Source organism: Prionailurus bengalensis, chromosome B2, assembly GCF_016509475.1.
Source record: "Prionailurus bengalensis isolate Pbe53 chromosome B2, Fcat_Pben_1.1_paternal_pri, whole genome shotgun sequence".
Classification (NCBI taxonomy): domain Eukaryota; kingdom Metazoa; phylum Chordata; class Mammalia; order Carnivora; family Felidae; genus Prionailurus; species Prionailurus bengalensis.
The window spans coordinates 101,053,306-101,078,806 of record NC_057349.1 but is presented as its reverse complement, the minus strand read 5'-3'; the positions used below and the strand labels follow the sequence as shown (position 1 = coordinate 101,078,806).

At 42.3% G+C, this 25,501-nt stretch overlaps 1 protein-coding gene across 1 annotated transcript in view; it reads left to right on the top strand.

Annotated features, from left to right (window-relative positions):
- Positions 1–25,501, top strand: part of LAMA4 (laminin subunit alpha 4) — a 144,312-nt gene that overhangs the window by 37,846 nt on the left and 80,965 nt on the right. Inside the window, 3 exon segments of the mRNA XM_043592150.1 lie at positions 7,999–8,123; positions 13,289–13,369; positions 23,425–23,639. Of these exon segments, the coding sequence (XP_043448085.1) occupies positions 7,999–8,123; positions 13,289–13,369; positions 23,425–23,639 (421 nt within the window).

The window sequence follows — 25,501 nt, the reverse complement described above, 5'->3', positions numbered from 1 at the left end:
AACATTTCATCTACTTGGAACCTAGCAGTTGCCATTTTTCTAGAGACAGAGAGGATGTAGTGGCAAACACTGGGCACTGCCATCTCTCTGTAGTATTTGTTCAGTCCTGGTGTTTCTGTCTTCCCCTTCCCCCCATCTTTTTAATAACCGTTACATCCAGGATGTCCTCTGTAGCCGTGTAGGCACACGCAGCTGCCAAAACCTGCCCCTTTCTAATGCTTCCATCTCCGGTTTCCTGTTATTTTAATCCCAGTGACATTTGAAAAGAAAATCCCATGGATGCACTTGAACCAATGATGTACATCTCTGATGATTTGACCAAGTAGAGGCTCTTTGCCATCTGGCTTATTAAAATAGAAGGCGATAGGGACGGGTAGGCCCCGTCAGCTGCTGTCAGGCAGCCAGTAAGATGGAACACTGAAGTAAAAGGACAAAAATGACCATCCTGCTAGTGCCTGTGAAGAGCTATGACAAAGCCACTCTTCCTGACGATGACGTTGTCAGAAAAGGCACTGTCATGGCTTCATCTCTGACCTAGACGTGAGCCTCCGAAAGGGACAGTCATCACGTGACTCCTTCAGGGCTTCTGGGCGTCCGAAGTTCCAATAAAAGTTTGGGAATGGGGGGCGCCTGGGTGGCGCAGTCGGTTAAGCGTCCGACTTCAGCCAGGTCACGATCTCGCGGTCCGGGAGTTCGAGCCCCGCGTCGGGCTCTGGGCTGATGGCTCAGAGCCTGGAGCCTGCTTCCGATTCTGTGTCTCCCTCTCTCTCTGCCCCTCGCCCGTTCATGCTCTGTCTCTCTCTGTCCCAAAAATAAAATAAAAACGTTGAAAAAAAAATTAAAAAAAAAAAAAAAGTTTGGGAATGGGATGGGGGTAAGTTTTTATACGCCTGCTCAAGGAAGCTGCCAATCTTCGCGCAGTTACTTTGCTCCAAGACAGAACATTTGAAAAAGAAAGAAAGAAAGAGCCGTCCTACCCCACCCGGGAGGAAATAGCTTTCTTCCCTGAAGTAATATATGCTCGATGTAACAAACAAAACAACAATACAGACCTGGACTACATGAAATTCAAAGTGAAAATCACCCACAGCCTTATCCCCCAGAGCTAAATGTATATATGTATATCTATACACATACATGTGCTTATAAATTTCATTTGGAAAGACAGAAAAAAAAGGAAGTAACTTGTATTTAATTAAACGTAAGTAGTGAGCAGAGAGGCTTGCCCATGTAGTAACAATATGTTGTCATTTAGATGGCAAATATATTGTCAACGGTGTCCCACTGGAATCAAACTCAGATTTTTCTGTTTCCCTTGGCAGCCCCTTCTGGCCTCCTGGCCGAGCAGTGCCAGATTTTAGGCTCCTTCCCTGTAGCTCCTTCAGTTCACCCAGTTGTCAGGGCACCAGACAAGAAGCAGTGGCCTGGAGGAACACTTCCTCGCCGCTGACTGTGGGCCCGAGTTTCAATCAGTTCTCACTGCTTAACAGCCTCACTCATTTCTCCCATCTTCCATACACAGCCAAAAATAAACGGCCTTCTTTTATTTCATCTTGTTTCATTTTGTTCTTAGTTCGAAGGCTTGTAATGCCTCTGCCTTGCCCCCCCCCCCCGTTGTTTCTGATTCTTCCCCCATTCCAACGTCCATTTTTAATTTGACCTCATCTTTTACAGACTAATCTTAAGGAACTAAGCCATTTGACAATAGAATAGAGTAGACAAAGTTACGCTACCATTTTAGATATAGCAAAGGAGCTTAGAGATGTCTCCACAAGAGGGATGCTAACGCTTCAAATGCAGGAAAGTGGCGAAGTGAAAAGTGAAAAGTGAATGAAATCCAACATGTGTTGGATGTTTCCAAAAAGGCACCTTGCATCTTATCAGAACTAGAATGCATTGGGAAGGGTTCTCAGCTGAGTCAGCCAGGCGAGGCCCCAAAGGCCAGGCAACTCCAGTGAACATGGCAGACTCTCTAGGAAGGCTCCAGAAGGAAGCATGAGAAAGGAATTAAGGAAAAGAAACATGTGGAAGCAGACAGATAGCTGGTGGTAGGAATGCTCAGTTTCTAATAACCCATATTTTATCCCAAGTCTATAAACTAGGCCCAGAGAACTAAGAAGAAACCATGGCTAAGGTCAGTTCCCATCCAAAACGTTGTCTCATCATTAGAGAAAGCCAGGCGCCCACTGACCAGAACTAGACGGAAGAAAATCTGACTTGAAGTTCACCACTGACACAGCGCTCCTTAGGTTCCTTTTGATTAAGGATCGGTTCGTCTATTGATTTCATCTATCCATTTAACAAAAAAAAAGTGTTTTACTTGAGCACCACCTATATGGAGACACTGGGTTGGGTTGAAGGACTGTCCAGACAGAAGCACCCACTTGAAAATGCTGGTGGACATGACCAATATAATAAAGCTCAAGGTATGAGGACCATGGGAGCTTTAGAAACACACGCAGAAACCCCTATCTGTTCAGTGGCAATCAAATGAAAAATTAAAAATAATACAGGGTCTGTGTCAGCATTGCAAGAAAAACATTTTTTGTAAATCTGAATGAAAATATTCAGATTTCAAACCAGAGAACTGCACAAATATAATTGAAATCTAAAGAGACACCGTCAAGCTGTTAAGTATTTATATCTGGCTAGTGGAGACATGGATGGATTTTTATTTTCTTCTTTTCACTTTATAATATGCCTCCCGAAATTTTCTGCAACTGCCTATAGTAATTTTATAGTTAAAAAGATTGATATTCAAATGGACTTCTACCCCACCCTAAGCATAATGGAGAAAGAGAAGTAATCCAATATATTGAAGGTTAATGAATTTTTTATTACTCTCAAAGCCTAATTAAAACTTCATTCAGGAAAGCAAAGATATTGCATCTCTAATTTCTGCAGATACTAGCATTTTTCTCATGCTTTTCAAACCCTCCTTTATTATGTGTGTAAGACAGAAATCAACCAATGTAAGTTCCTGTAAGACTAAAAATGTGTGGTTAATAAACCAGCACATTCATTAGATGTCCCAGAGCATGAAAAAATTCAGTTATAGAGACTTCTTTTTCCTGTCTTATTTCCAACTACAAAGTTGGTATCTAGATCGAGTACATAATTCTTACAACAAAATTTTGACAATTTTCCAATATGTTGCAAACTTGGAAAACCCCCAAATTTTGCAATAGTGATGGATTTGGTACTATGCTAACTGAAGCTTAGCAGAGTCTACAGAATCTGAAAGAAAGTCAGAAAATTGCATGTCCAAAGAATTCAGAGTTCTCTGTTGCTTTGCGGCCAGTCATGTAAGAATATAATAGGAACTGACTGCAAATAAGTTCTCCATATACTGTTCGAGTTTCTTCTTCCAACCCTGAACGTGTTCCTCTTCTGATATTCCCCTTCTCAATTAACTACCGTATCATTCTGCCAGACCCTCATGCTAAGATGTCCCAGATGCTCCCTCGGCTTCCTTTTCCACTTCCCCAACATTCAACCTGGAAGAAAGCCTCTCCTCTTCTCTGCCATCCCACTGCCTTAATTCACATCCACAGCATCGCTCCCTGACCGCTGCCATGGCTCCCCAACTACTCATCATGCCTTGCTCCAGACTTACCTTCCCCTAACCAGCAACGGAGACATCTTTCCACCTAGTCAAGGCATTCTCCTTTCTAAAATCTTTCAGGAATTTCTACTCCAGCCCCACTGAGCTTCTCACTACCACCAAAACTAACTCTGTACGAGCACCCCCTGAGTCTGAACTTGTGTTCGCCTGCTCTCTTCCTGGGATTTCTTGCTTATCCTTCGAGGCCTAGTTCAGGTGTCGTCACCTCCATCAGGTTTTCTCCAATTTTCTCGAGATGAGCTAGACCCTTTCCCTCCTCTTTGTCCCACAGTAGGTACGTACTTCACACATAGCACCTAGCACTCTATATTATTGTTTGTTTACCTCTCTCTGAGTAGTTTGCCTCACAAGTGTGAGTTACTCAACTGTAAGAACCGGGTCTTTTTCATAAAATGACACATAAGGACAAAATGACACATAAATGAACCTGGTCTTCATTTTAGTACAGCAAATGTAAAAATCTTTAATTTTATATCATATGAGCCACTTGGGTCACTCTTCATTGCAGTAAAATGTGCTGTCCTTTTATGCTAGATACTCAGGCTCAGGCCCAATGTTGAGCAACTAGCCAACAGTGTTACCTATAGTAGGTGTTTCTATTTAGACCCTTGCTTCTCTAAGTATAGGCTAGACCGTAGCACTAGCAATCATTGGGAGCTTATTGGAAATGCAGACACTCAGGCATCCTGACACCCTAGACATCCTGAATCAGAATCTGCATTTTCACAAGCTCCCCAGGGCATTGGTATGCACAGTGAAGTTTAAGAAGCACTGATCTAGGGGGGGCCTGAGTGGCTCAGTTGGTTAAGCATCTGACTTTTGATTTTGTCTCAGGTGATGATCTCATGGTCTTGGGATTTAGCTCAGGCTCCATGCTGTGAGCTTGGAGCCCACTTGGAATTCTCTTTCCCTCTCTCTTTGCCACTCCCCCACTTGAGTGCCCATAGTTGCTCGCTCTCGCTCTCTCTCAAAATAAATGAATAAACTTAAAAAAAAAGAGAGAGAAGAAGAAGCACTGATCTAGATAGAGCAGAAGTTCTCAAACTTTTTGGTCTCATGAGCTCTCTGCATTCATAAGAATTGTTCAGTTAACTAAAGGTCTTTTGTTTATGCAGATTGTATCTGTCCATGGTTACTGCATTTGACATTTAAAACTGAAAACTTTTCTCATATTTTCTTGTTAATTTATTTGAAAATCACAGTGATGAACCCATTGCAGGTTAACATAACTAATATGCTTTTATAGAATATAAACATATTTTACAAATTAAAAATACGGTTCATGTTTTGCTTAAGAGAAGGCAGCTGGATCTCATATCCCTGGTGATATCTCCATGTCATGTAGCCCCAGGAAAATTCTACCTTACAGCATGAGAAAATGAGAGTCCAAAAGATAAATAAAATCTTAATATTATTATGAGGATAGATTCGACCTCCCTGGACGTACTTTGAGAACCACAGATCTATATAGACTATAATCTTGCATAATGCATGTGACAAACCACATGAAGGCCAACCTGATCCCCTTAGGCTTCTTCCAACATTATGTTCGTTCTGCGGCCAAGTTATTGAGACAGCATTTCTCGTGTGAAGAGTCACAGCTGGTGCCCAAATGCCATTCCTAACACTTATCCACTTATCTGCAATCAACTGTCTACATGCAGCTTTCTTAACAACTGGCCAAAGATTCAGAATGTTTTTTCATTTTTAAGTGGGGTCAATTTTATGTAAAAAAATAAATTCCACCCCCCCCCAACATATTTATTGTTGCCAGTTTTTCTTTTTGTTTTTTAAATGGTAGAGCTTTGAGGGTTTAAGGCATATTTGCAATCCCAGAGTAAAAGGCTTCAGAGCTAGAAGAAACTTTACAGGCCATCTCATCTGGATTCTCATTTTACAGATAGGGAATACAGACACCAAAAGGTCAAGTGACTCGTTCAAAGACCACCAGCTAGAACATGGAAGCGGTAGAAATCTTTGTCCTTGCTCCCAGCATCATTTCCACCAGTCTTCCAGAATGTACATTAATGCCTTTCAGGGAATTCCCTGACAAACCCGTTAAAAGAAGGCAGATGAGGAAAATCCGTGTTTGCACTCTGAGCATGTAAAGGTCAGAGAGATTTGGTGAGTTAGCCCTTGAGGATAATTGCTCCTTGTGGCTGCCATGGCAGAATTAGAGCCCTGACAAGAAGTCCAAAGCATCCATCAAGCCATAAGGGGACAGAAGGGAATCAGCTCATTTTTGCAGCTTAATAGGCATTTCAGGCAGGAAGAATGACCTAACATTTTACAACAAGCCTGTTTTCTTCTGCACAGATGGGCTTCATCTGTCCAACAAGGACTCAGACAAAGTTGACCTCAGCCTATGAACAGACATGCCAGATTGCTTGTGCCTTAGATTCCTGGTAGTCGGGCAAGGCTCATTGGTGTTCCCTGGGATGTGAGTTTGCCAATTTTGAGCTCATTTGGGTACATGTTAATTTCTTTTATGTGCTCCAGGCACTAATTCATTAATTCATGCTTTCCCACTTTTTCCTTCATTTTTTCCCCACAAATATTTACTAAAGGCTGACATAGTTCTGGAAACAGAATTAAGAAGTGGAGGACAAATATGTTGACAACAGTTGTCTTCACATCTTACTTTATTTTCCAGTTTCTCATTAATCTGTCAGGCAGTCTGAACTGGCCTCTAAATTCTGTTCTTCTAACATAATTCTAATCAGGAGCCAAAGATTGCCCATTCCTAATGGCTGATCAAATGCCCAAAGAGTGTTCAACCGTGATAACCTGTTGCCTAAACTGGAACTCTGCCTTTTTGATTCAAAGTCCAAACTCTTAGTAAAATTCTATGACACCTACATAAAATGTAGTCATTTTATGACTCTTTTGGGAAAGGAGACTTTTGTGTAACATATTGGAGAAGTAGTATAATATGGGAATTAACAGCCTGGCCTCTGGAGCCAGATTGCCTGAGTCTGAATCTCACTTTTGCCTCCTTCTGTGTGACAATTTACTGGGCCATTTATTTCACCTCTCTGTGCCTCCCATCTCTTCGTATGTAAAATGGGGAAAAAATAGTAACTTACTTACTTTAGAATTATTGTAAGAATTAAATTCATTAATCCACTATGAAATGTTTAGAGCAGGACTTCACTATTATTAGTCCATTTTGAACTTCAACATAGAACACAATGACAAAAACAAAGAGCTTAGAGTTCACCTTACTACCGCTACTCCATCCTGCCTCCCTAAGGTTCTTCCATTGAGCATTATTTGAAAAAAGCTTTGTCTGTTGAAGATCTTGTGTACAGATGTTACCAAGGGAATGGACCAAACAGGAGGGTGCCTCTTTGATGACATTCTAATTCTAACAGCATAATTTTTCACTGAAAACGCTATTCGACTTTTATACCCTCTGGGGGATATAAAGCTGAAAATATCACAGTGCTAATGCCATTGCCTTGTACAACCCAGTTCCGTCCTGTTGGAGAAATCTATGAGACTAGCATCACTGACTCTTTAGAGTACTAGACAGAAATTAATCCGTGAACTTGTCACTGCTGAGTTGACTCCAGTCTACTGAGTACGTCCTTCATTTGAGTTAGTAGCAGTACGGTACTGAGAGGCACAACGTGGGGGAAGGGCTGCTGAGGTTGGGAGCAAAGAATAACAGTACAGTGTGGGTAGTAAGGAGGGAAGGATCCGGGAGGGGACATCAGAAGGAATTCCTGGAGGTTTCAAGGCCATGTACAGATCTTGAAAGATGAACAGGCATTATAAGCAGAAAAATCAGCCCATTTGGTGCTTTTCCTTCCATTCGCCTCACCACAAATGGAAAAATCATACAAATAAGCCGGCATAGTATTTCTTGTATGTCACTATCCAAGTCACCAACCCATTAGCAGGGCATTCTTCACCTACCTTCTATTCCATCTATGCTTCCTTCTGACATATTTTGCCCATAAATCCTTAAATTGTTCCCATTGTCGTGGGTAAACATCAGAGGGATTTTTTTTTTCATTTCATATTCAATCCAAGTCAATAAACTGATGTTTCTCGCACAGAGTTTGATCCTTCCGATTATCATTTTGAACTGAAATGAGAAGCTGATGCGTTTCCCCTCTGCACACAAAGCCTAAACTCCTCAGGCTGCTAGTGCACCCACAGAAGTTCAGGGTGAAGTCATCTGCCACTGTTCACACTTTCTAGCATTGACTGGAGCCAACATGCCTCCTTTGTCCTGACCATTTATTCAATCAGCCTGACATCCTCTTTGCTTTGAGTATTGTTTGGTTCCCACATATATTGTGTATAAAATTTCTTTTGTTTTTTGTCTGGTTTTTTTGTCAATTTTCCTATCTTTTGCCTCACAGCACTGCCAGCGGAACACAACAGGAGAGCACTGTGAGAAATGTCTAGATGGTTATATCGGAGATTCCATCAGGGGAGCACCCCGGTTCTGCCAGCCATGTCCCTGTCCTTTGCCCCACATGGCCAAGTAAGTTCTGAGAGAAGATGTTCCCTTCTGCTGCTTATCCCCTTAATTATTTCTTTTTTATTTTTGCTCTATCCAAAGTTCTCAGGTTTTCCTGAGATCAACCATTTCTCTGATTCTCTGAAGCCAAGTGGGTTCCTACAATCAGTTCACTTCTGACACTAACTACCTAGAGCTAATTAGCCCATAGATTAGGTCCCACTTCAGAAGCCAGCCACAAATAGGGTCCCTAGGCTACTTACATAGCTACTCAGCTAACTATAAGTTTAGGGGTTGCCTCAACACCCCCTCAGGCTCAATAATTCTCTACAATGACTCACAGAACTCAGGGAAGTGCTGTACTTACGATTACAATTTTATTCCTAAAGGATACAACTGAAGCCAAATTGAAGAAATCCTTAGGACAAGGTGTGGAGGGGGAGATGGGAGGGAGCAGAGCTTCTGTGCATTTGCTGTCCAGGTACATCACCCTCCCAGAAAATCAATGTGTTCACCCAACCCAGGAGCTCCACAAACCTCATTTTTTGAAGAGCTTTATCAATGTTTCATTACATAGTCATGATTGATTAAATCATCAGTAATTAAAACTCAATCTTTATCCCCTCTCCCCTTCCCTGAGGTTGGAGGAAGTATGGGATTGAAAGTTCCAACCCTCTAATTAGTAGTTTTCTCCTCTGGTCAGATGCCCCCAGCCCCATCCTGAATCTACTTAGGGGCCCATCAAGTGTCACCTCGTTAGCATAAACTCAGGTAGGACTGAAAGGGGCTCATTCTGAATAACAAACAATAGTCTTATCACTCAGGAAATTCCAAGAGCTTTAGGAGCTCTGTGCCAGGAAAAAGACAAAAACCAAATACATATTTTTTTCTTATACCACAAGTGGAAAGAGTAATGAACCTAGGTTCATATCCCTCCTTTGGCACAAAATAGCTGTGGGATCTCAGGCAAGGTACTTTCTCCCTCTGTCTCACTTTCCATGGGATTTAGGGTCAAAAAGACTAGATTCATTCAGATCATGGCTCCATTCATTGATTCCTTTTATCTGCTCTGATCTCATTTATTTTTTCCTCAGTTGGTGTAAGGATCTGCCTCATAGAGTTGGACAAGGATAACACGTGTGGAGCATTTGAGTTGGTGTTTTACATACAGAAAGCTGTATGTTAGCTGTTGGCTTTATTGAACACATACTTTGTACTTTTTTTAAACACTAACATTTTGCTCACTCTGTGCCAGGCAATGTTCTAACTGTTTAGATATAATAGTTAGCTGATAGATGTTGTAAAGATTAAATTAAACAGTGCCTATAAAATAACTCTTAAAAAGGCCTGAATGTCTCACACACACACACACACACACACACACTTTCTTATAAAGAGAAAAAAGATGACAACATTTTTTTCTTAATTTTTTTCTTAATTGAACACCAACACCAACTAACTAACATTTCACCTAAAAGCTTGTGATTTGTTCAAATCCTCTGATGAGTCTGACAGTCAGTGAAGAAGTCAGATGTTTTACAGCCCCATTTTTCCTTAGAAACCACTAACCTACTTCAAGCCTTACTTTGTGATTTTTCATGTCCCATGGTATCACTAATGTGTGCAGAATGGATAGTATTGAGAGGGAGAGTAGAAACCTCAAACATTAAATGTTCTGTTATTTTCACCCAAGTGTGTCCTGATTTATGAGCTCCCTTTGTCTCATATTCCTTAATTGTTCATTAATATTCTGCTCCCAAACATTAGTCTTAACCATATCTGATGAGCTGTTTCAGCATCCTGCTCTCTTGCCAAGCTGTAGTTATTTCGTTAAACACACCGATCTCCAACTTTGCAATAACAGATTCCCCTCATTGTTCCATGTAAACAAAGATCTATGTAGCCTCACCTGCTGAAAACAGGTTTGTAAGCTCTGAGCTGCAGTTTCCTTAGAAACTAAAAGATTAATTAGAAAGGCAATCCCAAGTGGTTCCTCTAAATTGTATTATCTGACTTTTGCACTCTTTGTCCTATTCACATGACGAGACTTTCTTATCTAAATTATGACATTAATGTCTTGAGATAAGAGACTTTTGGAACCTCATTCCAAAGGACTGATGGACTGAGAAGTTTGTCTATATCCAATCAACAAATATTTATCACACATTTATTACATGCAACTCATGTACTACTAGCCGCTGGTCACAGCGGTACACAAAACAGTCAAAAAGTCCTGCCTTCATTAAAATAGGTCAAAATACAGCAGCATTTTGGGGCGCCTGGGTGGCTCAGTTGGTTGAGCGTCCAACTCTTGATTTCAGTTCCCATCATGATCTCACGATTGTGATCTCATGGGCAGGAGATAGAGCCCCGGGTCAGGGATCCTTGCTGAGCAGGGATCCTTGCTGAGTTGGGGCGCTTTCTCCCTCTCTCTCTGCCCCTACCCCTCTCCTTCTCGTGCCCTCTCTCTCTCTCTCTCTCTCTCTCTCTCTCTCTCTCTCTCAAAATACATATTTAAAAAAAGATACAGCAACATTTTGAAGCTCCTGAAGCAAATGACCATTTACCATTTGAGCCAGGTTATCTGTATTTCAGCTGATCAGGAAGCTATCCCAAAGGCTCTTTCAAATAAATAAAGCAGAACATGCCAGTTGGGCGATGAGCTTCCTGTCTTGGAGGAGGAAACAGTTGCTATTGAATCACCATTTCCATATATGTTCTTTGGATGTGTGAGCAGAGCCCGGTTCAAAGAGCAATTGACTAGCTTAGGGAATGTACCCAGCAGTTAGGTACACATTCACAGATATGAAAACTGAGACCTCTAAAGCACACCGTTGAAGTTGAAAAGCCTGCTGAAAATCAGCCCAAAAGCAAAATTATATCCTCCCCCACCCCCATATAAGTAAAGACGTTGTGTGAAGGTGTGGGGAAATTGTGGGAGACTTGCTTTCTCTGAGGTGGCAACAATTCAACTTCCTGGATCCCTTGTGGGGGAAAACTGACTACAAACAGGGAGGTGGGGATTGAGGGCTGGAGGGGGGTAATCTGTGGTCACAGGAGGACAAATTTGCCTGGATCCTATATGATTCTAGCCTTTGATATGGCCTTATTAGAGATTTGGTTAACTAATCTCAGATACTAATCAAACATCTCATCAAAAATTAAATATCCACTGCCCCTTTCAGCTTTTCAAAAAAAAATTCATATTGCTACTTTCTATAAAAATTAAAGTGCCAGAACTTTTATTTGAGCTCAAAAAGTCACCTAATAGAATCCAAATTACACTTTGCAAGATCTTCTGATTGAGCCTCCAGACCAGGATTTGGATTTCCAGTTACAATAGCCACATCAGAAAGCAAAGAAATTATGCTCAGGGGAGGTAAGTAAGCAAATAGTGCTGAATCTATTTTTCTTTAGGGTTTCATAAAGGTTTCCAAGGACAAAGGCTCCCTTCCACTTGGAGAGGGCGCCATGGTTGTTACTGTGGGCTGAGAACGGCTCAGTGTTTTCATTTCCCTAGCCAGAAACAGACTTTACCCTAAGAAAAATATAAACAATTAATGCTGATAAAAAACAACAAAAAAGGAACTTAGTGGCTGGTGACTGCCTCTGAGTCTCCCTCCACTGAGACCAATGGTCACGCAGCTATTCCCAGGGACCATTTGCACAGAGTTCATTTATTTATTTTGGAGTTGGCCAGACATCCCCCCCTCACCCACCCACCCCTGCCGTCTACCAGTAGCCACGGTAATGGCTCCAATTAAGGAAAATGTCATCTGTTTGAAACAGCAGGACATTAGCTAAAGGCAGACGACTCCAGACACCGGCAGATGCTTCAGTCCTTCAAGCCATGGGCAAGCTGCTGGGAGCAGGGCGGGGGGGGGGGGGGGGGGGGGGCGGGAAGGGGAAGGGTGATATCTTCAAAGAAACATACATGAGGGTTTGTCCATGCTCTGGACTCTTGACTGACAGTGGTTTTTTTTTGAAGTAGGCTGAAAAATAAGAACAAGCAAAATGAAGAATAAAAGCCAAAGAAATGTAATTTTGTTGAAATGTTTTTAGCCAAACTGACAGAAAAAATAAATTGTGGATGTTGCCTTTCACTGACAAGTGTATATTGTTTTCTGACTGATTTTATAAATGTCTTCAAACAAAGCAAACACACCCATTTGCTTTCCTCCAAAGACCATTAGGGTAAAATTGTTGATGCATGCAGGAATGTGAGAACAGCAGGTCACACGCCATGGATAGCACAGTACCTAAGCCAAAATTAATTTAGAAGTCTTTAAAATTTTTCACACCCCCCCTCAGATGGATGGATTCATGTGTCAATGTAAAATTTTCCAAACACGTGGTGAGTTATATTCTATTTCCCCTGCCTTAAGAATTGAGCAATATTTTTATTGCTTTTCTGTCCTGTGTCCTAATTTGTATTATCTAAAAAACAAATAAACAAGCAAAAAAAAAATAATCAAGAGAAGGATTTCTATGGACACGAATCCTTTTCCTGTGGGTCCTATTTATTACTTGTGTACTTGTTTTGTGACTTTGATCAAAACAGCCGGTCCCTGCCCCCTTAATTCTCAATCTTTAAGGTATGCAATGAAGAAATGAAGGTTCAGTGGAGATTATAGAGTATAGTTTAGAAGTGGTTCATGACCCTGAAGAACGGAAGAGATCTAGTGCAGAAAAAAGGGAACAACTTTCAAATGTATACACAGAAAATGCTGAGAATAACAAGAAATTCTCGTAAATATAAAATAACTTGATTATTTTATTTTTGGCTTTAGAATATGTGTTTTAGACTTGCATTATATATATATACACATATATATGTATGTATGTGTATATATATATATATACATATGTATATACATATGTATATGTATATATATATATATATATTCTGGAAATTCCCACTGCTTCAAGTAAAAATAATTAAGTGCTTCTATGGCAAAATAAGTAAGTGGATCTGGGAAATGGTCTCACCAATGGATGGGCGTCTTGGCATTTTTCTGTCTGGACTGCTGGTCTAAATTTTCCTGAAAGGAAGAGTTGACTTAAATAAAACAAATGATCACACCCATTAGAATTTGACTGCACCAAAGTAGAGATGACCTAATTAAAAGTTAAGACAATCTTTTCAGTGATGTATGGAATCGACTTCTAATATTCTCTTGTATTTCTAGTTTTGCAGAATCCTGCTATAGAAAAAATGGAGCCGTTAGGTGTATTTGTAAAGAAAACTATGCTGGACCTAACTGTGAAAGGTAGGCTAATAAAATTCACTGTTTTCTGTGTGGGTCAAAGGAAACTTTCTGTTTTTGGCACTCATCAGCTCTGCCAGAGCGTCTTAAGAGGAGGGAGTGAGGGATCACATTTCAGAACCCCTGGGGGATGCCCCAGATAGAGCTATAATAATATGCTCCCTAGGAGAGCTTGGGTGGCTCAGTCAGTTAAGTGTCTGACTCTTGATTTCGGCTCAGGTCATGATCTCACAGTTTGTGGATATGAGCCTGCGTCTGGCTCTGTGCTGACAGTGTGGAGCCTCCTTGGGATTCTTCCTTTCTCCCTCTCTCTCTGCCCCTCCCACGCTCGTGCTCTCTCTGTCACTCTCAAAATAAATAAACTTAAAAAAAAAATGCTCCCTAAGGGTCCAGATCAGGACCACATCTCAGGATAAATGGTCAGGTGGAGAGGAAAATTAGTATCTATATTTTGAGAAGATTCTTTAGACGGTTTTGGTAACACTCCTCTCTCTTCATCATTGAGAATCAGCAGTGTTAATAGAGAGGCTTCCTCAGTAGGGAAAAGAAAAAGTGAATCCTCTGTCAGTAAAGCATTACACTGAAAAAGCATGAACTTATTATTTAGTCTATTCTTTACGCCGTCTCCTTCCCTGAAAAGTAAACAAATTTCGTGAGAGTTCGGATTTTCTGAATCCCTGTTGGTATTGACATCTAACACTCTTTTTTTTAAGTTGCTCTTGGCTTTGCTTAAATAAGAAGGACTTCGGTGACTAAAGTTGTGAGGCGTCCTGCTGCATGGTTTCCTGGCAAGACATTTCCCCTTCTCCCCACCTGGAGGCTACTCAGTTTTCTCAAATAAAATGATTTTTGCTAAGAGTGTTACAGAGAGGGCTTCTTATTTTTAAGAGAAATGCCAGGGGCGTCTGGGTGGTTCAGTCTGTTGAGCGTCCAACTCTTGATTTCGGCTCAGGTCATGATCCCAGGGTTGTGGGATTGAGCCTCAGTCAGGCTCTGCACTGAGCATGAAGCATGCTTAAGATTCTCTCTCCCTCTCTCTCTCTCTCTCTTTCTCTCTCTCTCTCCCTTTCTCTCTCTCTGCCCCTCTCCTGCTCTCTTTCAAATAAAAAAAAAATGTTATTAATGTCAGCCTCCCCATTGTCTTTAGGCAGCAAGATGATATGGGAGGGAAGGACAGGGTACCTCTCAAACCTCTGGTCCAACATCCGCACATGCTCACCTCCCAGCAGCGTGCTCCCACTGCCCTGAGTACAGTTCACAAACCAGCCCAGCACTCAAAATGTCAACCTTAAATGATAAACCATCTCACTTCCTAAGAAATCACCTTCTACATCTCAAAGAGTAGTTCCGGAATTCTTTTTAAAAAGCCACAGTGCCTACAGTGCAGAGAAAATCTCTACACTTGGAGGGCATTACTATTATGATTATTAAATGTACAAATCATAGCTAATCCTCTTACTGAAGACTTTTTAAAGGTATTTTTTTCTCTTTTTTTGCTACGAGGGAAGAGGGAAGGTCAAAGCTGATGGCGCATGTGGATTTTATACCTCGGGAGGAACAAACAGACATTTGGTTAATTAATGTTTGTGACACACTCACTCCGTATTTTCTTACTTAGGGGTTCGGGAATATGAGGCACCTGGTTTGCTCACTTTCTGGCTCAGAGAGGACTGTTAATCAGCCAGGGATGGAACTTTGTCCCCTCAGTGTCTGAGGTAAAACTCTGTTTAGTCTGACAGAGATCGAGCAGTATTACCAGCTAATGGGTGTTCGCTGGCCCCTGGGATGGCCTTAAATAGAGCCATGCTGACCAAATGCAAGCCCTCCCAGAAGGGAAGACATCTCTGTGCCTCAGGGCTCGGTCCTGCAAAGTTGCACAGGGGTGCAGATAGAGGTTCTGTCAGCCAGGGTAAGGGGCCTGCATGGACAGGACAGCATGCCCTCCTCAGAAGTAGGATTGTAGATGATAAGTCTCCTGATGCACATTGGAGGCTCCTGGACCTGTAAGTCTTGGTTAGATCCGGTGCCTCTCCTGGATCTGGAATGGTTGGACCAAGGAGAAAGCACTAGCTGTCAAATATTGAGGAGATGTAGCTTTGGCCTGGCTGAGTTTGTCTCTCAGCGCGAGCCCTTTGGGATCCTCCTGAGGGAGTTATTTGAGCTCTAAGTGTCCATTTCCACATCTCCAGAATGGAGAAAATGAAAATGTCCACCTCCTAGGACTGTTGTGAGGTGATACTGTGACGTTATTGGTATGGCACATGGCACTTAAGAGATGCTCAATAAAAATTACCTGGTGACTGTAGGAGTCATGGTGGCCATTGTCCAGTTCCCCCCACCAGCATCATGTGTGCCTGGGAACAAGCTGGCTCATTCTCCTGAATCTCAGTTTCCTTAGCCAGAAATGATAGATTTGAACTAGGTAGTGCCCTTTGTTGATTGTCCACTGTGTCCGTGCTTTACATCCTTCACCTCTTAGCCTCACAACCACCCTGAGAGCAGGTGCTATTTTGTCATTCTGCAGATGAGGAAACTGAGGCTAAGGGAGGTGATGGGCCCGGTCTGAAGTCACAACACTGCTAAGTGGGGGCACCAGGACCCGCACAGTTTGGCTTACAAATCTGGATTCTTTCTCTATGCCAATACTGTGTTTCCCAATTGTCTTTGTAAGGTCTTCCACTTTATTTCATTTTTTTAGTTTATTTATTTATTTTCAGAGAGACACTGAAAGCACATGTGAGAGGGGTAGGGGCAGAGAGAGAGAGAATCCCAAGCAGGCTGCAGAGCCCAACGCAGAGCTCAATCGATCTCACAAATCATGAGATCATGACCAGAGCTGAAATAAGAGTCAAACGCTTAACCAACTGAGCCACACAGGTGCCCCAAAGGTCTCCTACATTAAACTTTGACAATTAATGAATTAGATGAGTCTCTCATATTCAGGAGAAGCACAGTTAACCTGCTTTCCTTTGACAGGAGGCTGCAGCAACAAATGTGCTGGAAATAAGTGCCCCCTCAAAGGCCTTTCATCCGCATTGGGGGACAATCACTCTGAGCAACTTTCTCTGTTTTGTCTCCTCCCTCCTGTCCACCTTTCCTTACACCCTGCTGTTTTAAGGAGAGTGGATGCAGGCCTTTTACACCAAAATTGACTTTTTACACCAAAAATCCAGGGGACTCTTCCTCAAAATGGAAGCAACCACACAGCAGATTGGTGGATGGGACAGGGACGTGATAACAAGCAAGACATGGTCTCTTGTCCTCAGTGAAAATCAAGGCTAGAGCAGGAGACAAACCCAAACACCATTCATCACAAGGCAGAAGAAAGGAAATACCAAACAGAAGGACAAGCAAAGGCTCCTCAAGAGGGCAGTGGAAAGAGTGATCTCGTTCCCACAGAGAGGGCTGGGTCATTGGGAAGGGAGAAGTCTTCACTGCTTTGGCTTTGTGTTTGACCCTGGGACTGAGGGGGGTGTTTTGTTTTGAGTTTAACAGTCAAGTTGTTAAATTGTCCCAGTTTAGCTTCATCTAACCTATATTTTCCATGTATTTGTGAACTTGGACCTAACCACGAGGCGTTTTCAAAATATGCTGCTGACTTGTATGGATGTCTATCTATTGCAAACACTAGGTGTTTCCGTACTTAGAGATCATTTAATCAAGGGATGGTTTTCAAATGTGACTGTATATAAGATCCCCTGGAAACCGTGGATTCCATCCCCAAATCCCATCCATGCCCCACAGAAAAAGAACCTGTATGGGTGAGGCCTGGATACCTATTTTTTGACTCTACTGGGTTCTCATGCCAATCCTCTCACTGCCTGCAAACTACTGCCCCACCTCTTATTACCACACCTGCATGATATGAAATACTGTTTCTCAAACTATAGCTCAAGAACCCCTGGTGTCCTCAGAAATATTTGTGGGGCTCATGAGGACTCAGTGAATATTTTCCTAATTCGGTGTTTAATTTCCAGGATAATCTCGAGGAAAAAGTTACTCGAAACACGTTCTGGACTTTCTGTAGAACCACTTTGTAATAAAGGGAAATCTGCCTCAGAGCTGAGGAGAAAATAACAGCCGGGGGTGTGTCAGTGACACATGAAAGACAATTGGAGGCCAAATGGCATGACATCAAAGCAAACTGAGCCGTCACATAACACATGGCAGGGCATAGATGTTGAGCTCACACAATCCTCTGTCACGCCATGTTGCAAGTAGCCATTCAGCTGCAACAAGACAACACCATCCATCGTCTTGGTTAATTGGTTTCATAGTTTGTGTCTTATCGTAAAATTTATTTTGGTTTTTAAGATGTATAAGAGCCATAGTTATAAGGAGTTTCTCTACCTTGTATTATGTTTGAACTATTTAAAGATTGAAACGTAACTTAGATGAACACTAGCAGAGGTATTCTGGGAAAATCTTTTGCCTTCCACAGGGACCCACACTGCATTTAAGTTTGAGAAACATTGGTCCAAAGCATAAAACACGAACCTCTTACTGTACCATGTAACACAGCTCTAATACACTTGTTTTTACAATGAGGTCCGTGTTTTAAGCCTGCCCTGACCCCGGGCTGGCTCTTTCCCAACGTCTTCCTCCCACCTCACACTTTAACTTCCACCTGTGGGAGCCGCTGCTCCCCAAATCCGCCAGACCAACTGTAGAGCTCACCACATTGTGTTGCATTTAGATGACGACTGTGACGATAAAAATAATACATTTATTGAATGCTTACTGTGTGCCAGAAAGTGTTGTAAGCACTTTGCATGCAATGACACACTTAAACCTAAAAAAAATCCTAGAAGATACCGTTTTCATCCTTATTTATAGAGGAAGAAAGTAAGACACAGAGAAGATAAGCCACATGCTCAAAATCACACGTTTGGGTTTTCTTTTTCAGTCTCTACTATTAAACTATGAGCTTCTCAGCAGAAGTGGCATCTCATTCATTTCTCTACGACTCTTCCCCCATCACAGTATCTGGAACATTGTAGGCACTCAGTTATATTTGTTTAAGTAATATCTTTTTTTTTTTTAAATGAAAAAACAATAATGGTACTTTTAATGTTCCTTTAAAAAGGCACCTGTAGTGATCAGAGCGAGTCATTTCATGGCCTGTTTGATCTCCTACTCTTCCTCGTGCCAGGAAAATGGCAGAGGGTAACACAGAATTGAGTGAGTTAAGACACTGCCCTCTGGCTGGAGAGAGGTTGCAAATGGAAGTTACCATGTGATGCAAATTAGTATAAAATGTACAAGCCTCATAGCCAGCAATTTTGCGATTCTCATTTTCATCCCAGTGTGACTTTCCCTCTGCTCTACATAGTACATTTGAAAAGATGAGAAGCCTGAGACATAGAGCCTTGAGACCTAGTCCAAGGTCACACAATTGGTTAGTGGTAAACCCAAAACAAAACCCAAGAGCCTTGATGTTCAATCCCAAGTTTTCAGGTATGGGCCACAATCCCAAGTTTTCAGGTATGGGCCACCTGGGTGGCTCAGGTGATTAAGCGTCTGACTCTGGATTTTGGCTCAGGTTATGTGTGGTTCTCGAGATCAAACCCCAAGTCAGGTTTTGCACTAAAACCTGCTCGGAATTCCCTTTCTCCCTCTCTCTCTCTGCCCCTCCCCTGCTCATGCACTTTCTGTCTCTAAAAATCAATTAATAAACTTAAAAAACTGTAGATGATCTCAATACCTCAGTATTCCGCATTGTCCCCCATGGCAGCTTTAATTGTATTCCTTCATCCATTCAATTTTGCAGTGGAGTGAGAGACATACTAAGATACTATGAGGACTTATCATGTGGATCTTATTGCTTAAGGATCAGGAGAGAAGAATGGACCGAATTCAAGCAAATCCAAGGGGACCCTAAAACCCTAACAGGAGAGGCTGAATATAGTATCGACAGATATAATAATGATGACAGTGATGATGCTGATAATGGCCTTGATGATAAAAAGGAAGAATAAGGGTGCCCGGATAGCTCATTCAATTAAGTGCCTGACTCTCGATCTCTGCTAAAGTCATGATCTCACTGTTCATGAGATTGAGTCTGGCACAGAGCCTGTCAGCATAGAGCCTGCTTGGGATTCTCTCTCTCCCTCTCTCCCCCTGCCCCCCAAAATAAATCAATTTATTTTTAAGTTGATTTATTTTGGAGAGAGAGAGACAGACAGACAAAGCATGACTAGGGGAGGGGCAGAGAGACAGGAAGACACAGAATCTGAAGCAGGCTCCAAGCTCTGAGCTGTCAGCACAGAGCCTGACACAGGGCTCAAACTCACGAACCTCGAGGTCATGACCTGAGCCAAAGTCGGACACTTAACCGATTGAGCCACCCACGTGCCCCAATAAATAAACTTTAAAAAAAAAAAGAGAGAAGAAGAATAAAGACGAGGAGAAAGAAAAGAAAGCCAACATTTATTGAGTTTGGGATTCCAGTGTTTAGTCTTATTCTTTCTGCAGGCACTATGTTTTTTCAAACTCACCCTCTGTTGTCTACATAGAATTCTTCTATGACTCCCTCCTCTCTACCTTGCTCCACTTCTGGATTCTTATCCTGTGACCTTGAGTGGGTTACTTACATTTTCCTAGCCTTGTTTATCAGTGTTTCATAGAGAAGTAGAAAGCATTTATATGGCATCTACTATGTAACGGGCTCTTTTTTTTTCAGCATTTAATTTAATACCAATGACAGCTATAGAATGGCATCCCTCCCAGAAAGACTACTGTGCCACCTGGGAGTTTGGCACCCTTGGTAAAGGTATTCAGTGACAGTTGTATGGCCCTAAAGAGAAGCAAAGGATAAAGAGGAGAGGAGAGAAAAAGAGCTCCAAAAATTCCCAACACAATAGGTCTTGGTCAAAGTCTTTTTTTTTTTTTTCTCCTAAAACATATTTCTTTGTTTTCTATTTCGCCTAAATACTGTGATCACTAACTGAAATGACAATGTTCATATGACCCTGTTCTCTCATTTACACTGTAAATGTATCAGCCCATTTTCCATGAGTGAATCAAGTCATTAATAAAGCTAGAAATGAGATTATGGGAGAAAAAAAGAAATAGAACCAGACTACAGGGTACAAGGCTCCAGTGCTGACTCTAATTCCAACTGCTGGTCCTTTTGAACCTTTGTTATTTGTTATTTGAGGGCAGGAATTGGATGCATTGATAGCGTTTGATTCAATTATTATAATTGCTAATCAATTAGCTAATTCATTTAATATCAGACTTGTGGGGGGAAAGGGTATTACGCTTGGAGTCCCACCATAGGGTTGAGCCCTGCAGTAATGAACAAATTATTTAGCTTCTCCACACTCTAGTTTCCTTGTCTATGAAAGTAAGGGGTTGTGGAGTGCTATAGGAAGAAACCTTTGCATGTCTATTCTATAAAATCTGTAGGGTTAAAGTTTGGACTATGACTTCAGAATTGCATCTGAACCCACCACCAAACGATGTTCTTGAAACTCAAAGTAGGTTTCCACTGTGATTGAGCTTCTGACTTACAGAATAGAGAATTTGGTTTTTCTCTCGTGGAAGACCAAGAGACAACCTATGGAGATCAAATACAATGGAATTCAACAGAGAAAAGAAAGTCAGTGTCATCTGACTTCTGTGAGCTTGGGCAAGGGCCCACGCCCAGAGCTCACGATTCCCTACAGTACACTGAGGTGCCAGGTCTGAGTCCCATTTCAATGGGACCAAGAGTCTAATACTCTTTGGTGAACTGCGGCAAAGGATAGAAATTCAATCCAGCCATGTGTTCCAAAGAGGGATGATTTGTGCTGGCTTGGGAACCAGAGAACCTGTAAATCATAGGTGCAAAGGCATGAGTATGAATAACAAAACTCACTGGACATTTCCTCTTGGGGGGGTGTCTCTCTGTGGGTTGTGTGGCACGTGCATTCATTCTTATCTTTTTCGTAGACCTTGATTTCTAGAGTTTATGATTTATGCATAATTATGCTCGATTTGTTTCCTGTTCTTTCAGGGCGCGGGCTGTGTGTTTTTCCTCTTCCTGTCTCTCCACGCCTTACATAAAATAGACATGAATTGTCCCTCTGTTGGGTGAATTCATTCATCCACTTATAGCAGCAGCAGTGTGGTCCAGGGTGGAGTGAAGGAAAGAACATCAGGGTCAGAAGGTCTGGGTCTTGTGCTGTGAATTCCTTGCTATATGAGCCTGGAAAACCAAAGTAGCCTCTCAGCCTCAGAATGCCAGGCCTGTGTGGCCTACCTCCCGGGTGTGTGCGGTAACTAAACTCACCTCGGTGAAACCGTGAGGTACGGTGCAAGTAAAGGGCATAAAGATTGAACGTATGCCATCATTACAACTACACCAAAAAACTGAGACATAAAGTTTGGAAGAATATGTGCAAAATATCGGACAGTGATTTTGTTAGGATTGTAGGATTACAGGTGATTTTTTGTTTCCTTTCTCTGTTTTTCAAATGTTTTGAATCATGAAAGCCTCTTAAAAATGTAGTGTCTTGTTATTATTGGCCAGGTCTTCCTGATTTCCTTGGAAAGTCCTCCCCCACTCTCCTCTCCAAGGCCAACGCCCAGCCCAGGCTCTCCACACCCCAGCCCGGTCTCCCCATTCCAGCCCGCAATCCACCCTGCATCTGGAGCCAACACCGGCTTCCCCCACCTCTGCTTTCATCACAGAAACCTCCATCTGCTCCTTTCTTTTTCTCGCTCACATCAGAACCCACTCCTGCACCTGACCTTCAGCTCCATGAAGGGGTGACCACACATTCTTTCCAGCCACTCCTAAAGCATCTTCAGCCCCAGTTAGCCAGTCTTGACACTAGTTTAGGGTCACAGCAAAGAGGAGCCTATGGCCAGCCAGAAAACATGTGTAGTTTGGCTCATACGGTATTCTTACAAAGTTTGAGCCAAACTTTCAAAATTGTAAGTTCACATAAAAATCCACACTTCAGCTTTTCTCTCTAAAGACAGAAAGATCTAGCAACACAGTTCCCTCAAGGCTACAATCTAGAAACAGCTGACAGGAGCTGAGTAGCAGCTACCCCTTGGATCGGGCCTGCAGTCCCACTACTCACAAGCAGGGCCTCCTCTGCTGGCCCATAAGGCACCTTTGGGAAAAGTAGAGAAGGCATTTCTTCTTCTGAGTAGAAGCAGCTCCACCCAGAGGGCACAGCTTGGCAAGGCCAGCAAAGGCTGGATGGATTTTGGTCTCTACTCTCCAACTGAGCTGGGGTCTGTCCTTAAGGGCCCCGCTGGCATGACCATAGGCACTAGCTCTGCCCTCACAACGAATGCAGTTAGGTGCCTGGTCTCTATAGGCTTACATACCTAAAATGCCCACAAAAATGGCCATCTGGGCTCCAATTTCATTTATGTGTGGTACTCTCAGCCCTGCTCTCTGCTTTATCTTCACACTGCCTTCCTGCCATCACAAGATGGCTGCCAGCTGAGTGCTACCTGCCTCTATGTTCACCTGTGGATAGAGAGAGTGCCTTCCCACAACCCTCAGCTAAAAAAGCCCTGAGCTATAATACTCCGACTAGATCACTCCTGAGCTAACTTGTCTTGGCCAGGACAATGCCAGGCGCTAACTGGCTCAGGTTTAGGTTATCCGAACAATTCGTTATGGCAAGGCAGATGGTGATTTATACCAGTGTTTCTCAATAAGGGTATTATTAACATTTCGGCCAGGATAATTCTTAGCTGTGCCCCGGTGGTACATCTCTTGCAGTACATTTAGCATATCTTGTACCATTCGGTCATATACCAGCCATGTATCCCAATCATTAGGGTGACGAAAAATGCCCACATACTGATCATATCTGGACACTCCTGCATCTGGGGGTCTGATCATACTAAATGGGCTTCAATCCAATAGGGAAGAGAAGAATGGTTCCTTAAAAACAAAGTCTGGTCCTATTAAGAAGCTGCGATAAAGGGAATGAATTCCAGGCGAGCAATCCACATATATTCACTACACTGTCTTCTAGGTAGGAAAGAAGATAAAAGACAAGAAAAACTATGGCTGCTAAATTTTTAACCTGTGATTTCTCCTCCAGATGTGCCCCGGGTTACTATGGAAACCCCTTGCTGATTGGAAGCACCTGTAAGAAATGTGACTGCAGTGGAAATTCAGATCCCAACCTGATCTTTGAAGATTGTGACGAGGTCACCGGCCAGTGTAGGAATTGCCTACGCAACACCACGGGATTCAAGTGTGAACGCTGTGCCCCTGGCTACTATGGGGATGCCAGGGTCGCCAAGAACTGCGCAGGTACAGCACATACACCGAATTCAGATGGATCGATGTTGGGAAAATATTGCAAGTGTCCCACTGTCACTTTTCCAGGACACTGTGCACTCTTAGGAATGTGCATCCCATACTCACCAGGGTAGATATTATCAAGGCTACTGGTGTACCTTAGCTCATGGGTAGATTAAACCATGAGACACTCACACAAGTGAACTTTTGCCTTATATTCTTCCAATTGTTTATCAAAGGAGTAAGCTAAGACTTTCATGGATTACCTATCACTGACCAGAATTCTGAACGAAGACCTACAAGATTTACATCAGTTTTCTTATTCTGGAAGCCGGTCATAGCTTTAAGAAGTAAAACTGACTTCTAAGTGAAACAGATTAGCAAGCCAAGGGTACAGTTTAGTCATCCCCCAAGTTCCTCAAATTGTCAGAGTAAATATTGCAGATATAGTATAAGAAATCTTCCTGTTTAAACTGCAGTCAGACTGAAATGCACAAATTTCGTTCATGATTTCTCTAATCAATTTGCTGCATAGAGTGAAACTCTTCAGAAGTAAAAGCGAATTGACTTCCTTTAGGAACAAAGGAAGGTTGAGAGTGACTACTTCTTACTCTGTGACTTTGAGAGGAAAGAGGGCGAGGCAGAGGCCTTGGGCTCTTGTGGAATCCCCTTACCGAAACAGATTCCCACCTGCAAAGATTTTAAGAAGAGTCTAAAGTTGAGAAGAAGACACATATGATCTGCAGCACTCACAGTAAAAGTAAACGTGTCTATAAGAAAGCGAGGTGCACAGAGGCATGAAACCAGAAATGACAAAAGCAAGAGAGGAGTTCTGTGTCCAGTCAGACTAAAGAGAGAAAGCAGGCATCAGAAAGGATGTTGGCAAAATCCAAGCCTTACACATTGATGTTCTGATTCTCAAAAGATTTTTTTAAACTTCTGTTAAACTACATAGATGCAGATCGCTCTTAGAAAAGATAGTGATGTTAGAAGCAACAAAGCATGATCTTGCTGAATTGCTTAACAAATCTACATTTTGTGGAACATTAAACAGCTGAAATGTAATAAATGCATGTTCCCCCTTGAAGCTAATTTTTTATGATTATTCTGTAAAGACAGTTAAGAGGTGGGGGAGAATTTACAACACTATTCCAGCTTATTGCCAGCATAGATAGCTTAGGAAATCCTTTTTAAATATTACAAATTGATTCCTACTGAGCAACTCAGTGGAAAATGAACAGCCTGATGAGATTGGGGTTTTGCTTTTGTTTTTTTCCAAAAGGCGTTTTTGAAAATCATCAGTAGATTAATAGTGGGCTCTCAGGTCTTCTAAATTCATGTAAATATGCTCCTAATTCTTTCCACGACATTACTCCTAGCCATCCCACTGATGGAGGTTTGGAGTCAGACTTGCCAAGGGTCAAGCACTGTGGGAGCCAAGAGTCGCTCTTGAGCCTCCTCCCTCCCTCCCTCCGGGCTGCTCCTCCCTCACACCTGGCAATGATCAACCCTGGAGTTGGAGTAAACTGGAGAATCAGTCTGCGATGAAAGGAGGGCTCTCAGATTCCAGCTGAATGATGGGTTCCAGGATCGTTTTGTACTTTGTGAAATTTACCAGGATCTTTTTGGACTGAAGCAATTGCACAGTCATGTCAGCATCCCAGAAAGTGGGGAAAAGAGTCCTAGAAAATTCAGATTTACTTTTGCCCCAGGGCCACCTTTGAAAATCTCACCAGGCTGGGCTTTACTGGGTGGGGGGAATAAGCTCTAGTTCATGGATTCTACATGGTGGTAAGAAAGAATATAATTACTTCCCTTTGGAAGAACTGTGTACTGATAGCCAGTATTTCTAGAAACCAGGAAAACGTTGCCAT